This window comes from Dermacentor andersoni, chromosome 5, assembly GCF_023375885.2.
Source record: "Dermacentor andersoni chromosome 5, qqDerAnde1_hic_scaffold, whole genome shotgun sequence".
Taxonomy (NCBI): Eukaryota; Metazoa; Arthropoda; class Arachnida; order Ixodida; family Ixodidae; genus Dermacentor; species Dermacentor andersoni.
Window position 1 is genome coordinate 91743257 of NC_092818.1, and position 16431 is coordinate 91759687.

A 16431-nucleotide genomic window follows, 5' to 3' on the forward strand; every position below is an offset into this window, starting at 1 on the left:
TACCATTCTTGGAGTAGTATTCGTATCATGTGGCAAAAAATAGCCGCAAAATACGTCACCGACGGTGAGAAACGCAGGTGCGATAGCGGTGCCAGGTTGGTAGATAAGGCTGTAAGGTATTCCTCGAAAGGGAGACGTCTATGGCTATACTTTTGCGGCAGACAAAGCAGGTTGGCGTCTGCTTGATGAATATCAAAGTTTAGCGTGACCTAATTTAGAGAAACGCACATTAAAACAGCAGAAGTTTTAGACTGTCATGTTAACTAACGCTAACGCGTTTGAAATCGGCTTTTGCATTAGTAAAAGGTTCTCCAGGAAATGAAGGGTGCATTTCTTCCTGATAACTTGCGAATTTTACATGAAAACTACAAGGCGCTGCAGACTTTCACCCTGTCCTATATTGTTTGACTCCTAACAAAACCGGGGCTTCTAGTCAGCTAAAAGCATCGCTAATTGAGGCATGTGGTTCTGTAGAAAATTTTAAAGAGCAATTCTCAAAAGCAGCTATCGCGACATTTGGTGTGGGAAAACCCGCTTTTATGTTGTCGACGGTTGAGGTTCCCATGATCTGTCTCAAATGTTTGTTGAAAGGTTGGCGACATCCGAATGAATTATGTTACAGGCAATTTCTTTAGGTCTACAACCAACATCGAACAGCAAACCAACGTCTGCTTTTACTCTCCTCTTTTTTCATACAGATTATTTCAATATTTGACAACTCGGGCACAGTCGGATTCTCGGTATTTATGTCGCTATGGGGTGAGTGTAAGTCACGTTTTATGTCATGTTGTGGCCACTGTCCAATTGCTAAAGAAAATTATTGCTATGAATATTCTAAATGCTACTAGTTAGATTATTAGGGAAAATGATATGCCCCACTTATTGAAAATTTTCAAATGCCCCGTACTTCCTTTATCCAATAATCATCTATGACATATTGAAACATATATGATTTTATATAGGATCCGATATGTTTAATATCAGTATATTCAATATAGTGATTGTGGAGCTTATAGTACGCTTCGTTTTTTTTTTTCGATAAAGCCGCGTGGCATAATTAACAACTAACACTACGCAAGTACCGGGTGATTACCCGGTACTCGTATGTCGGAACAAATGCTTGCTACCAAAGTACCTAACCTCATCACTCCCGTCCGAAGCTACGATAGATCGCTAAGTCCGCACTCTGATCTTAGCAGTTACACTAAAAATTCTAAAGTAGTCACACATTTAGGGTCATGCCTCTCTTCCCACCACAGTAGATCAGTGATTATAATGTTTTCGTAATGAATACGAGGTCACTGGTTCAAATTCAGACTGCGGTGGTCACATTCCCGAGGGCATGGAATACAAAAAAATAGGAGTCTATGTACCATGTATTGTAAGCACGTAAAAGAACTTCGCGTGGTCAAAAATATTCTGTGGCCGTCTACAATGGCATCTTTAATCCTAGCCTCTTGGTGGCATCTCTCAACCTTGCCTCATCCGAACCACTCTAGAAGAGAACGGGTTCAAGTAGGCCAGTATAGGTGGCGTGGTGAGAATCGGAAACGAAATCAGGAAAGAAAAAATAGATGATAACTCAAAGGGAAGCTCATTACTTTTCGAAGCGAGATCGGGATGCCTTAGAACACGCACCTATAAAGCGAGATATAAGAAGGAAGAAGAAGCATGTACTTGCTGCGGTAAAGCTAGGGAAACTATGGATCATGTGTTATTAGGATGTGAAGACGTCGACCCAGTATTATATTTAGGCACCACTGGCCTTCTTAAAGCCCTTGGGTTCAGCGAGAGCAGTGGAAAAGTAAACATGTCCGCAGGGATTAGTAAGGAGCGAGTGGAAGATTGGTGAAATAAAAATAGGGAAACGACAAAAAACGGAGACGTACAAAAGCACAGTTCGCAATAGGGGATCAGAAAATTTGTTTGTGGGAGTTCATAGTGTTTTTTTATTTAATCTAGGTAGAACATTAGGCAGTATAATAGCAAGAGCTTGGTGGCGCAACCCACCACCCCGTTCCAAAGGGTACGCTCATAACATCCATCCATCCATCCATCCATCCATGAGATGGGCAAAAGTGGTAACTTGAGCGGGACCCCACGTAAACGACACATTCTTCTTCAGAAGAAAAGCAAGTGGTCGGGCAATCCCTGTGAAATTTTTCACAAACCGTCGGAAGTAGGAATTTAGCGCTACAAAACTTCGGACGTCTTTGACAGACTTAGGTGCAGGAAAAGACGTAACAGGACGAATTTTCTCCGTGTCTGGTCGAATACCAAAAGCGTCGACGAGGTGGCCAAGCACTGTGATCTGCCGGCGGCCGCAGTCGCACTTTGATTAATTCAGTTTTAGCCCAGCCTTCCGGAATACTTGAAGAATAGCTGATAAGCGCTCAAGGTGTGTCTCAAATGTAGGGGAATGTACGAGAACGTCGTCTAGGTAGCAGATGAATGTTGACCATTTGAACCATTGAAGCAGAGTCCATCATAGGTTCGAACGTTGCCGAGGCATGGCACAGACCGAATGGCATAACTGAGTTGATTTAGACAATCAGGGTTGACGAACGCTGTCTTCTCTTCATCCATTTCATTCACAGAAGTTTGCCAATAACGAGACTGAAGGTCTATTGGTGAAAATTAGTTGGTACCGTAGAGACGATCGAGGGTGACGTCAGTGTGAGGCAAGCAGTAGACGTCCGTTTTGGTAATTCGGCTGAGATGGCAATAATCTACGCGAAAACGCCACGTGCCATCTTTTTTTTAACAAGCTCAAAGGACGACGCCCAAGGGCTCGACGAGGGTTAATCAATGCCTTTGGCAAGCATTTTGTTCACTTTATCTTGAATAACCTTACGCTCTGAAGCAGAAACTCGATATGGCCGGCGATGTATGGAGCTAGCATCACTAGTAATTATGTAGGGCTTAACAAGTGAAATCGGACTCAGTTGTCGATTGCTGAGGTCGAACATGTAAAGTTTATTCTCTCTTTTGCAATGTCATACAGCATCCAAACATGCATCACCACATCAGGAGGGAGGCTAAAGGCTTTGTATGCCTGACGAGGCCTAGCTATCCTCCTCGTGGTGACAAACAGTGCATTTGAGACGACAACAAGCTTTCTTCTAAAGTAACATTAAAATCGCACGAAAAAGGAACATCCACAATTCTGTACAGTATATAAATGTTTCGACATAGTAATTTTTGAAATTACGGCTGTGAAAAGAAACAGGAAAGAGAGCACACAGAAATCAATAAGTAAACCGCCGTTATCTAGCAATGTTGTAAATAATCTGCCACGTTAAGACTACAGTAGGTCTAAGTTGTGTGTTATGACCTAAGTAACAGATCCTTAACTCTTTTTTTTTGTAACGTATTTTACTTGGGAACTCGTGTATGAGCGTTTCGATACCTTTGTTGTCATTCAAGAAAGTCATAATGGTATGTTCAAAAGTCTGAAGCCCATAGTTAGTTCTAACCTCAGGAGTTGGAAACCAAAAGGCGGCATTGCCTGAACACAGCTGCTGCTTGTTCAGGCAATAAGGCAGCAGCAATCATGGGACTGCATCTCGCGTCGAGGCAAATTGCATCCCGTTGACATGGTGAAGAATCGGAGCAGACGTTGACTTAAAAACTCGTGACGTGATCATCTGCTATAGCATGCCGCATGGCAACCGATATGCCTTGCCGTAGCACTTGCTTTGTCAGGCCAAAATTGACGACGGGGACGCATGTCCAGTTATCGACAACGGTTACGACGGAGGGAGGCACATTACTTTTGCGCATCAAAAGTACATCAGGAACAGATGTGATGACGTAATCATCATCGGGCACAGGGAAAGATGATAGCAAATCGACGAAAGTCAAGGCTTTAGGTGGAAGGTGGACGAAGGCAGTCATACTAAACTTGTTCGGGAGTTCGGTCCCAATATGCGGGAGAAGAGGAAGGTCGAGGCAAAGGGTACCGGCAGAACGGTCGATCAGAGTGGAATGCGCCGTAAGAAAGTCTAGTCCGAGTATTGGGGAGGGGGGGGGGGAGGGGGGGGGGATGGTGGCGACAATTGGTCAGTACTGTAAAAGGAACAGGAACGTGATGGTCGGCGATACTTACACAGGCAGCATACATTCCAGTGATGGCGACAGTACTGCCATCGGCGACGCGTACGGCCCGTGCAGTACCAGGCGTAATAACCTTCTTTAGTCGACGAAGGAGGTTAGCATTCATTATCGACATCTGTGCTCCAGTATCTATTAACGCCGTCAAAGGGAAACCGTCGACGTGAACATCAAGAAAGTTCTGGTTCGTTGGGAGCGTCAATGGAGGATTTTGGCACGATGAAAGTAATGCGGCGCGTCCCCGCACGTCCACCAGAATGTTACGCGAACGAGGGATTAAACACTGAAGGCTATTAACAAAGTATATTTACAAAACAACTGCAGCGCAGGCCAATTCACCTGACACCTCGAGACCCTGGAGCAGTTCGTTTTCCTCGCCGAGGTGCCTGTGCGTATTGTCCAAAAGAAATAAGCAATATGCACATAGCAATACGAATGTCCGTAGCCAACGTGCCATTAGGCCTGCTAATTTATAAGCACAGTCTGACCTCAGCTCGAAGCCCTCCGTGATCGCTTAGTAGCTATGGTGTTGGGCTGCTAAGCACGAAGTCCCGGTATCAAATCCTGGCCACGGTGGTAGCATTTGGATGGGCGAAATGCGAAAACACCCGAGTACTTAGATTTGTGGGCAGATTAAAGAACGCCAGGTGGTCCAAATTTTTCCGCAGTCCCCCACTAGCGCGTACCTCATAATCAGTTCGCGGTTTTAGCACGTAAAACCTTATAATTTTTTTTACCTCAGCTCCAGAGCACACCTCCCGTACCTCCATTGCAAGATGACATTATCCTGAAACATTATTCATTTTCTTCCTGTGTTTTACGTGCCAAAACCACAATATGATTATGAAGCACGCCGTAGAGCGAAACTCCGGATTAATTTCGATCCCATGGGATTCTTTAACTTGCTCCTATATATAAGTATACACGAGCGTTCTTGCGTTTCGCGCCCATCGAAAATCGACAGACAGCCTCGGCCTGGATTTGAACCCACGACTTCGTGAGCTCAGCTGCGCAAGCGTCATATCCAGCACTTGTCTTTATCTGAACTTTCGAGACCATTCCATCTCGATAACGTTGCTGGCGGTTGCAGCCACCATATTCATCGAGTTCTGGAAGCGCCAACAGGTTGTACTCGCCTGGGAGTGGAATCTCAGCAACGTCGACACCCTCACGGTGAGCTTCGCAACAGCCGCGCGGACCACCAGATATTGCAATGAATCCGCCGACACCACCCTTTATTCAATGTGGGTTACTTCGGTAGTACTTAGATTATTGCGCATCGAGAGTTGTTAAAGGGCCTTAAATTCTATTGTTCTCGTCGTCGTGGACGTCGTTTTACGAGTATATGTAGCAAAACGTACTCATCTTCCTTTTTACGAGGCACTTCTTTCTTTATTGTTGTTCGCTTCTTTTATTTTTCGCAGGCTTCATTTTTTTTTGTTGTTGTTGCTATGTTCACGCCATAACTGTTCGCCGTACCATTTGTTTCTTGTTATGTACCAGTAATACAAGGTCCGATTAACTGTTCTAACTTTAGGTTCTCCTAATGCTCCACAATATACAGGGTGTTTCAGCGAACACTTTCAAAAATCTTTAAAAGTTGCCTAAGGCAGATATTACAATTCTAGTTCATGAGCTGGTCTAATCGAAGCGGCGGACAATACTTGCACAAACAAATTGAGATGCGAAATCGACTAATTAATAAAAATTCGCTAATTAAGCTTTTAACTAATTATACTATTGCCCATATTGCAATTTACTAATTATAGCCGTGGAGTTCGCAAGGCGGATCCACTTGGAACGAATTTTCAAGATGGCACCAGTATCGAGATGTAAATTCCCGAACTTTGCGGAGAAATGCATTGGCGTTCCAGTTAATTTGTTAACAAAACGTCGTTTCATGCACTGAAGCACACAAGGAACTGGAACGCCAATGCATTTCTCCACAAAGGTCGGGAATTTATATCTCGAAAGTGGTGTCGTCCTGAGAATTCCTTCCAAGTGGATCCGCCTTTCGAAATCCACTGCTAGAATTTGTAAATTGCAATATGGGGCATAATTAGCTTAACAGTTTATTAGTGAATTCTTGTTATTTATTTAATTTTGCATTATAGCTTTTTTTGCCAGTAGTGTCCGCCGCTTTGAGTAGACCGGCTCATAATCTATAATTGAGTTGTCTGCTACAGGAAACCTTTACAAAATTTTTAAAGTGTTCGCTGAAACTTCCTGTATATATGTTACCGTATGCCCGCTGGTTCAAGTATGTCCTCAGTCATCGTACGCCCCTTTCATAGCAGGCTGCACTGATATTTCATAAAACCACGGACGTACAGCTCGGAAGTTGAAGTGCAATACTTGCAGCTTCGCTGCCGTATATATACAGTACCTACTGCCAACAGGCCACTGTAAGATGAGCGGAGGTACGACACACCTTACTCATCATTACCGCTTAATCACCCAGGAATCATTCGAGTGCCCACTTAAAGGCTGCGCACAACAAGGGTCGTTTAGCCAACGCAGGTATCACTCGCGTACCACATCGGGATATAAAGGGGACAGTTTGTTTCTTTTCACCTTTATAAAGATGTAACAGACTGACAAGGGAGTTTTCCGTCAGATATTCATTATAGTACCCGTGCATATGTTTGAGTCGTTCAATATTGCAGGTCTCGCCAAAGATATGGACTCTTGGTTAATCACTGTTTTTTGTTTTTGCCGTGCAGGAAGTGGTGAATCCAGAATACGAAGCCAAGGCACGCGTCTATAAGCTGAACCCTGTCACCCTCGTAAGCAAACAAACATAATACGGTAAAAGACTGACAGTCGAGATCTTGCATAGACGAATACCAGGGTTATTTCAACCTCCCCCCAAAACACAAGAAAGGCGGTGCGACGGAGTTCCTTTTAAAACGCGCTTTAACTGGAAAATGGTGTTTACGAACGTAACAAAATAATAAAATAAAAAAGTAATTTGCTGAAATATCTTGTTCTGATACGCAAAGAAGCAACTGTTGCGTGCGTGGACACAGTGCCCATGTCTTGAACTTCCCTCAGGTTTCTTGTTGTTCTTTTTTTTTTGTCAGTTCTCGTTCGCCTTTATTCTCACTTCCAAAAAAAGAAAAACTAGACCCTATTGCCCAAATAGGGTAGAGGAGTATTGAGGGGGGCGCTCAAGAAGTCAAGACCAGATGACAAAGGCCGCACCGGTGTCTCAAGAACCATCATACCGCGGGCAAAACGCTCTAGTTTGACAACCATACATGGCTTGGCGTCCACATTTGTGCATGCGACTTGTTTTTGCCGGTACTATGGGTTGGTGGCCAAGAAAAAGCAACAGACACTGAACTTCAAGTGAATTGGGCCCTCTGCATAGTTAACGCGAATTCCATTTCACTTCCAATGCGCCCCGTACTGCTACAGACGACCACATTGCTGAAAGTACCACAATAATTGACGAGTTGTTTGCTTGCCGCATGCCGGCAACAATGCAGAAAGAATAATTTTTCTTTGTGGTAATTCGTGTGGCCAATAATAAAGATGTTCGCGTCCTTCAATATATTGATTTGTTTTTTTAATGCAAGAACGGAGCATTACTGACTTCACAATAATTAGACAATCATTTAATCTCTAATTATAATTAATAGCCAGAAAATGCAAAATGCCCAAACCTACTATCTTGTCTTGCACTGGAGTATCGAGTGCTTCGGAATGAAGTTGTGTAAATTTGGCATGTTTTTTACCAGTCGATTATAATTCGCGTCTGAAAGCGATAATGCAACATATTGAAACAGCAATGTCAAACTAATATAATTTATTAGGTAAGTTCTGGAAGGGCCGAAATCAGCTCAACATAACCAATGAGGTGGCTAATTTGGTCATGCCACGCGAAAGTACACTTAGTACTACTGTGGATGCTCGTGAACACACATTTTAGCGAAAGTAGATCGTTTTTCATAACTGACGTAATTCATCTCTCATCCCCAAGCAAAGGCCATAATTTGCTGGTGTGCAACGCAATGCTAAGCCTAGACAGAGTCAATTGCCCTACTGTAGGTATTCGCGTGAGAAACTCAAAGGCAATATATGGTTCCCAAGTTTCAATTAAGCTTTACTGCCAAAAAGCTATGAACTTGGCTGCTTTACGTTGCAACGTTGACTTCAACCAAGCGTTGTCTTGCAGAGGTACGAGCCCCATGTGCCCTTCTGGGAAAGGATCGGTCGGGTCGCCGCTGCCAATGTTATCCTCTTGTTCATGGTGCGTCATCGTAATATCTTCTTTATGCTATACTGCACAATAACGAGAAATCCTTAAATACATGCCTGAACTACACACTAAAGATTGCGAGGTTTGGTGCATGTGCCCTGAAGTATTGGTGTGGTAGCTCAATTGGTCACAATTGGTCATTCTGCTCTGTCCTATAAGAAGTGTCTGTCTAACCAAATAATCCAGCTCAGGAGGCTTCAGATAGCGATACCAGCCTCAAGCCGGTGGGTTTAAGAAATAATAGCCGCGCAGATCATTTCTGAAGACAAGGCCTTATTTTCTGGCTTCACACGGGTTTGGAGTTTCTGGGGTCTGGGTATCTTGTAACAACATCCAAAAAAAAACGGCCCTTTCGTGCCTCCAGAGCGTCGTAGCGAGTCGTAAAAGATATCAAAATGTAGTTCGTTGAGGCAAGAAGCGAAAATTAGTCGCAAAGCAGGTGCAATAACGGCACGGGCGTAATTAGCGCCACTATAGTCGCAAATTAACCACATTGCACCATAGACTGCTATCTCCGGGATCGACTTGCTTCGCCTCGTCGTACAAAGTGTCGACACTAAAGAAGATGAGGCTGACGTAATTGCGTTTGAAATCCGATACGAATAAAACACGAAATCAGTGAATAACGAACGCGAAAATACAGAATAGCGAAACAAAGTCAACATTTAACCACCGAATCACTTGAACCATCATGTGCGTCGAGCTTGTCTTCTTCAGCGTCGACACTTAGTTGACCTCTTGTTATTTTCTAAACGAAAAATACGCTGTTTCGCCCGGAAGGCGAAGCATGGATTGCGATAGCAAAGTAGTGGACAGCTATATGAAGTAAAGATAGTTGTTTTATCGGTCGTATAAGCTTGTAAAGATAAGCACACTAAGTAAATTAAAAACCATGGTCTCACGCGCGCACAAGCAAACACGAATACATTTGATTCGATGACCGCGGAAGCTCGGTGTCAAAACGCTGGCATGAGGAAACGCGGCAGCAGCAGCGAGCGAAGTGACTCTCATGCTGTCTATCGCTTCAACGAAAAGTGAGCGTCGAGCACACACAGCACGCACAAAGCTACGAGCCGCCGACGCACCTAGACTCTGCCCCGAACGCAGATCGCTCTCAAGATATGGCCGGGCGACTGCGCACTGCCGCCACATACGCAATTGCAGCCGGAATAGAATGGCCCCCCTCTCTCTCTCTCCTTCCCCCACTGCCTCGCAACGTTGGGTGCCTCGCTCACGACGGGAGACGGCGCGTTTCCTGCCCGCTTTTGTCTCTATCACGTGGGCGAGATTGAGCCGCGATCCTCGTCTCCCCTCGCGCGCCTTCACTCGCACATACAGCGTAGGGCGCGCGGCGACGGTGTTACCACCCTTGGACTTTGTGCGGAACATCACGGCGACGGCGAAAGTGCTCTTGGAGTGTCCATATAATTGCTATTGCAATAGTAAAAGACGAAAGGACGTGCTTCTCTATTGCATGAGGTATAGTGCACGTAAACGTAAACGTGGCGTGACAAAAACGATCTGTCCTGCCTACGTTCTCGCCGCAGCTCTTACTGGTGCTGTGCACAGTCATGGGGGTGATCGGATACCGCATCTTCATGGTGACCTTCCTGTCGAGCAAGGTCTCCAGGATCACGGCGACAATCGGCTCCACCGTCAGCGCGTCCACGATCAACTTGGCTGTCATTCTGTGCATGAACAGGGTGCGTGGTGCTCAGCGTACAGAGCCGCTGAAAGAATTTGCTGGTGGAAACTACGCGATCTTTCAGCTACTGCATAGAGATGATGGAGTTCTTCATTACGCTCTTGTGGGGTTATTTACGCTTTTTCTTTTTAATTTTTCAAGCAGTCGTAGTTCTTTTTTTTAGACGCATGAAGGAAACAATTACGGCAGGACTCATCTCACGATGGCTGTCGACGTTAATGCCATTAGTATTCGAGCTATGTATCGACATACCACATTTCTGAAGTCACGATTACGAGAGCGAATCAGGAAGTCTTTGTCCCTATTTGTTTAGCCAAAATACGGCTGTAAATATATCCATTCGCTGCGATGGACCTCGGACTGCGCCGGCCTCCGGTAGCTCCGCGGCACGGCGCTGCTGTCAGTCGTTGAATAACGATTACCGAGTAACGAAGTGCGATTCACCTTCTATGGAGCAAGGGACGAACGCCCATGGAAATCCGCAGGGAAAACGTGGGGAAACGTGTCTCGCTTTGAGAAGTGTTACTGGCAGGACTGGCGTTTAAAAGGCATTCTCAGATCATGAACAGCAGGTTAGCATTATCCCTCAAGAGAAAATTGCATAACAGCTGTGTCTTACCAGTACTCACGTACGGGGCAGAAACCTGGAGACTTACGAAAAAGGTGCTACTTAAATTGAGGACGACGCAACGGGCTATGGAAAGAAGAATGGTGGGTGTAAGGTTAAGGGATAAGAAAAGAGCAGATTAGGTGAGGGAACAAACGTGAGTTAATGACATCTTAGTTGAAATCAAGAAAAAGAAATGGGCATGGGCAGGACATGTAATGAGGAGTGAAGATAACCGATGGTCATTAAGGGTTACGGACTAGATTCCAAGGGAAGGGAAGCGTAGCAGGGGGCGGCAGAAAGTTAGGTGGGCGGATGACATTAAGAAGTTTGCAGGGACAGCATGGCCAAAATTAGTACATGACCGGGGTAGTTGTAGAAGTGTGGGAGAGGCCTTTGCCCTGCAGTGGGGGTAACCAGGCTGATGATGATGATGATGACGACGACGACGACTGGTAGCACAGCGATCTACGTGTAATGATGAAGCCAAGACTGCAGTCTGACGGTTGTTCCACAGTCATCCGGACGAATTCTACGTCTGGGGCATCTAAAATTTAGCGCTGCGATGGGACAAATGTCTGCACCGGTTTCGGGACTAGTGGAAAAATAGTGTAAGGTACGGCAAAACAATACGTGTATTTGTAATACCCAATAGAAAATAGGGGCAAGGACTTCCTGATTCACCCTCGTGTTTGCCATCGGTAGTGGTCATTCTGAGACTTCCGTTGCTTCGGCTATATGCGACGTATGTCGGTATCGTCCCATTTGGCTGTAGCACTCGCTTGCCTAGGTCGCTTACGAGCATGTCACGATGGGATGACGAGGAAGGAATGAGCTCGATGGAATGACACAGGTAAGGACGACGACGACATGATGACGATGATATGATTGATTCCTAATAGATTTCAATGATTTCACGATAACAGTGTAACAGCGAGGCGACATGGTGACAATGGAGTGAAGACGACAGTTTGACGACAAAGGGATAACGAAGCCGAAATGACGACGACGGCACAACTACGATGGCATTATCATGACTGTATGAGAGCTCTGGTGCATAAAATGGACTGCCTGACGACGACGCAATGACGAAGATGACATGACTACTATGGCCCGAAAAGAGTCGGATGACAAAGTTAGGATGATGCCGATAGAACGACCGCGGCGGCATCACAACAACGGTATGAGAACAAATGCATGACGACGACACAATGATGACGATTGCATGACATTGGTATGAGGATAATGAGGTGGCGACGAGTGTATGACGACAATAGCGTGACTAAGACTACGCCGCAAAGCCTGTACGACGAAGATGGTGTAACGACGAAGGCATGACAAGAGTCGCATGACGAAGCTGAAGTCTCGCCGTTGGAACCACGATGACATTCCGGGTGGTGTGACAACGAATGCATGACGACGGTCGCGTGAACATGATGGCATGACGATGTCGGAGTAGAATTCACGACTGCGTATGCTTGTATGCTGGTAACCGTATGCTGGTAACCGCCAGGGACTGGAACGGTCTGCCTGCCAACATCACGCACCACTCCGACACTCATCACTTCAAGGCTGCTCTCGAATCACTGTTTTGTTAAAGCCCATCCCTCATGTAATACCCCATCTCTGGGGCCTTTGAGGTATAATAAATAAATAAATGAGCTGAAGATCACGAAGCTGTAATGACGTCGATGGAACTTGAGCTACTGGATCGGCGTAAGAGCGTGTAACGTTAAGGGATAAGAAAAGAGCAGATTGGGTGAGGGAACAAACGCGAGGTAATGACATCTTAGTTGAAATCAAGAAAAAGAAATGGGCATGGGCAGGACATGTAATGAGGAGGGAAGATAACCGATGGTCATTAAGGGTTACGGACTGGATTCCAAGGGAAGGGAAGCGTAGCAGGGGGCAGCAGAAGGTTAGGTGGGCGGATGAGATTTAAGAAGTTTGCAGGGACAATATGGCCACAATTAGTACATGACCGGGGTCCGGGGTAGTTGGAGAAGTATGGGAGAGGCCTTTGCCCTGCAGTGGGCATAACCAGGATGATGATGATGATGATGATGATGATGATGATGATGATGATGATGATGATCCATCCATGGATGGATGGATGGATGGATGGATGGATGGATGGATGGACGGACGGACGGACTCAAAACGCCTGAAGTTGGCAGACAATGATAATCACATTAATAACTCCCTGCGCACGCGCATATTCGTAGCGCACAGTCATACTACCACAATTTTGCTTACTATTGTTCGCGAGATTGAGCAGAGTCGCCGCCTGGCGGAGAATGGCTGAACCAAGATTGCGTGGATGGCGCGTCGCGCAGCCTGCCAGCGAATACTTGTTTACATGTGCGCGTACGGCGCACATAACCTTTACTGTCTGCTGACCCCGTGGTTGTAGCGCAGTCGTATAAGGCGGTGTGCAATTTCTTTAACGATGTATAGACTCGTTTGGGTTAGCGCTGTAGTCTCTGCACTGCCATAAAATCTGTGTGTGTCGAGCGCGCGATGTGTGATCATCGCGCCCACCGTTTGTCACAATTATTCAAATTTTAGTGCCGAATTGTGATTCAAGCACTTCTCTAGAACATTTCGCGTCGTTTGAAATAAATGAGGTGGTCGAAGCGAGGAGTGAACTAATGCAGTGCTTCAGGGACTCCTGGTAACGGTGTGTTTATGATTTCACAATATTTGTGGTACCCTATGACACATCAACGAGGTGGCGTGAGATCACTCAGCAGTAAGAAAGAAAACCTTAAGAGCCCGTATGATGTCGCGGGATACAATTGCTCTTAGACGTATAATTGCATGAGCGGGGTTGTGACTGTGATTAGTGGTTACACAACCATCCTTAGCTGTTCCGGAGGTGCCCTTCTGTAATTTCGATAGTCCACTACGCAGAAATAGTTTTTCCTCGCAAGCGAATGTTCGCGCTTTGCTACTTTGATTATGTGCTATTAAATGGAAGCGGAAATAGAGCGTTACCAGAGGACCAATTGTAAGATTGCAGTCGCTAGACACAGGATTTCGTAAAACTCAGCTGCTGGCGGCTAATATAATGAGCTCTTTAGCCTGATTTTGTTAGCTAGATGGAAAGTAGAGGTCATTATCTTCACAAATAAAGAGTTTAATAAGGTTGACTCTTAAAATAATTTAAGATCGTTCGCACCAATATCATGCACGTAATTATGCAACCACATCCTTAAGCTAGAATGCTACGCTTTTACCGGGAGGGGAGAGAGAAGGACGTGTTTGAAGTCACACGAGGATCCTTCCACTGCGCTGCAACTCCTAGTGGCATACCCTGTTTAACCAAACTTATTAACTATCTTGCATTTGACTGAGAATAGATATAAAGAAGTGAAAGGTAGTCATTTACGTATGCGTTCAAGTGGTGAAGTAGAGTAACAATAACTACCTACGTTAACTTCACTGCAAAGAAATATAGGCAAGAATACTAGAAAGTTGCGTTTCACACCAGCAGCGCCAACAAAGTCGGTTGAACGCAAGCCGAGCCCCAACAAAAAGGACCATGAATGCACCGGAGCAGAAACTGCGTTTCGCTCTGCTTTCACGTATAGCAGGAATGTTCAGTGTGTTTCAGCAAAAATGTGGCATTGGATAGCAATATCTAATCAGTTCACTGCGGTCAACGCGTATCATTACCAAACAGCATAGTCTTCCCGAATGGCTCATAGCGAAGCGCCGCCGTGTACATTTCAGTACGCGCCGCTGACCGCCCATCCACATTAAGGTGCCAATATGTCCATATAGGGGCCAATGGTGCTGCCCCCTATAGCCTGTGGAGGTATTCTGTAAGAGCCCACCTAGTGGGCATGTCCATTTCGTCCGCTGCTGAAGTGGTGATTGGCTGTAGCGCGTCACTGCTGTGGACACGCAGCCCAGCCCAGCCAATCAGAACAGCAGATCAAATGGACATGTCCACTAGGTTGATTCTTACAGAATACCTTCCCTGATCTCGCAGCCAATAGCGTCATATAATGTTGAATCTCAAAAGTTCGTAAGGGCGAAAGATTGTTTGCAGCTAGAAGGACGAGCTTTAGGCAAATATATGCACTACTCGTCAATGCTAAGCTGGCATGAGCCGTCATTCTAACTGCTTCGGAGGATGCCAACGCTAAATATCCATCTTGTAACGTTATTAAAGAAACGGCCTGCTACACGAGGCACAACAGCACCACGTTTCCAAGGGACAGCTATTGTTGATATATCAATACTATAGTACTCTGCAGTCGAGACGTCATATGAACATTGTTCTTCAGAAGGGTAGGCGTTGGGATCAGTTGCCACATCGTTAAAAAGCTATAAAAGCGCGGCGCACTCGACTCAAAGACCAGAACAGGACACACAAGCGTTAGCTTACAACTGAAGGTTTAATAAAATTTGTCGCCCCCTCTGGACCCCGGCGCATGCGTAAAAGCCATTCATAACCGCTACCAAGGTACATCAAAGTTTCAACGTACAAGTGCGGACAGCAATACCTGTAACGCGCTCCGAATTCTGACACGCTGCAAACAACGTTCCGATATTGGCGTAAAAAATTCACCTACGATTACGGTACTCCCTAATGCGAATTTAGAGCGCAGTTGTTTAGGTGTTTCGAGCTCGTTACGCATTGTGGCAAGGAATTTAATTCTGAACGACAGGGTCCTCTCGGCGGCAGCGCTGAGCCTCTCCCGCCGCGCTCCGCGTTCCCTCCCTCATCCTTCGCTGTGCTCCTTCGCTCGGTTACGCCGAGGGACGCCGACGCTCAACGCAGGAACGGGCGCCTAAGTTCTTGCGCTCTAAATAAATTAATCGAGTGGTGCCAGCTGGCCATGAGCGCCGGATCTCGCGCATGCGTCAACTACTTTCTTGCTTCTATCCTAAGCTGCTAGAGGGCTCTGTGATTTAGTTCGGCCACAGCTCCCTTATATCAGTTACTATTGTCCGCACTTCCACTTAGTGACTGAATATGAAAATCAATGCGACATTTAAATGACTTAAAGTAAGAGAAAAAGTCCACTCACCATCGCGGTCCTGCGAAAGTGGATGTCCAGCGAAGCTGTTGAAAACCACCTTTAAAACTTCTGAGGGAGGTATGCAATGCTTTATCGCTTTAGAGTTATGACACTAGGTGACTTAGAGTAACTGGAGTAATGGTAATTTTGACAGCACCCCGCTGCTTGTCGTAGTATCATTTCTTTTCCCATTTGCTGTTCCACGTATTCACGCTGCCTTCCCGGGGCCCTAACTACGCGTTGCCTAGCCAAAGCGCCGTTGCAGCAACAATAAACTCAGTTGCTAAGCTGGTTCTTTTATCTACGAAGGGCTAGTGACGTCACTGCCACGTCGCAAGCTGCCATTGCCGCGGCAGCTAGCGCAACGATCTATTGACGGGGAAACATGTGCGGAGAGCGCTACGTGCTTCGCATTGTTATCGGGAGCTCTTTATCAATTATGTGGTTCCTATGCTTGTTTTGTGCTTGTTGTTTACTGAAAAAAATTCTCTTCTGTACGTTGTATGCATTATTCCAAAGATTGTACGCCCTTTTCGCTTCACTTTGCTGAGTGCGTGAAGCCTGCTTCGCCTCCGCCGTGGGCCGGCCCGGTATTGCATTACCTCCTAGATTCGCGCACATTTTCGCCCACGTATATGAACATAAAATAGGCCGACCAACGAGAGGCTAACGGCTGCGTTGTAAAAAAAAAAAAATTCTTGAAAACAGG

General features: G+C 45.7%; 1 protein-coding gene across 1 annotated transcript in view; it reads left to right on the forward strand.

Moving 5' to 3' along the window:
• The first annotated feature begins 754 nt into the window (after positions 1–754).
• LOC126532008 (anoctamin-4-like) overlaps positions 755–16431 on the forward strand; it is a 36832-nt gene continuing 21155 nt past the window's right edge. The window contains exons 1-5 of the mRNA XM_072288337.1: positions 755–759; positions 5121–5286; positions 6837–6899; positions 8294–8368; positions 9925–10080. Of these exons, the coding sequence (XP_072144438.1) occupies positions 755–759; positions 5121–5286; positions 6837–6899; positions 8294–8368; positions 9925–10080 (465 nt within the window). The remainder of the gene's footprint in view (positions 760–5120; positions 5287–6836; positions 6900–8293; positions 8369–9924; positions 10081–16431) is intronic.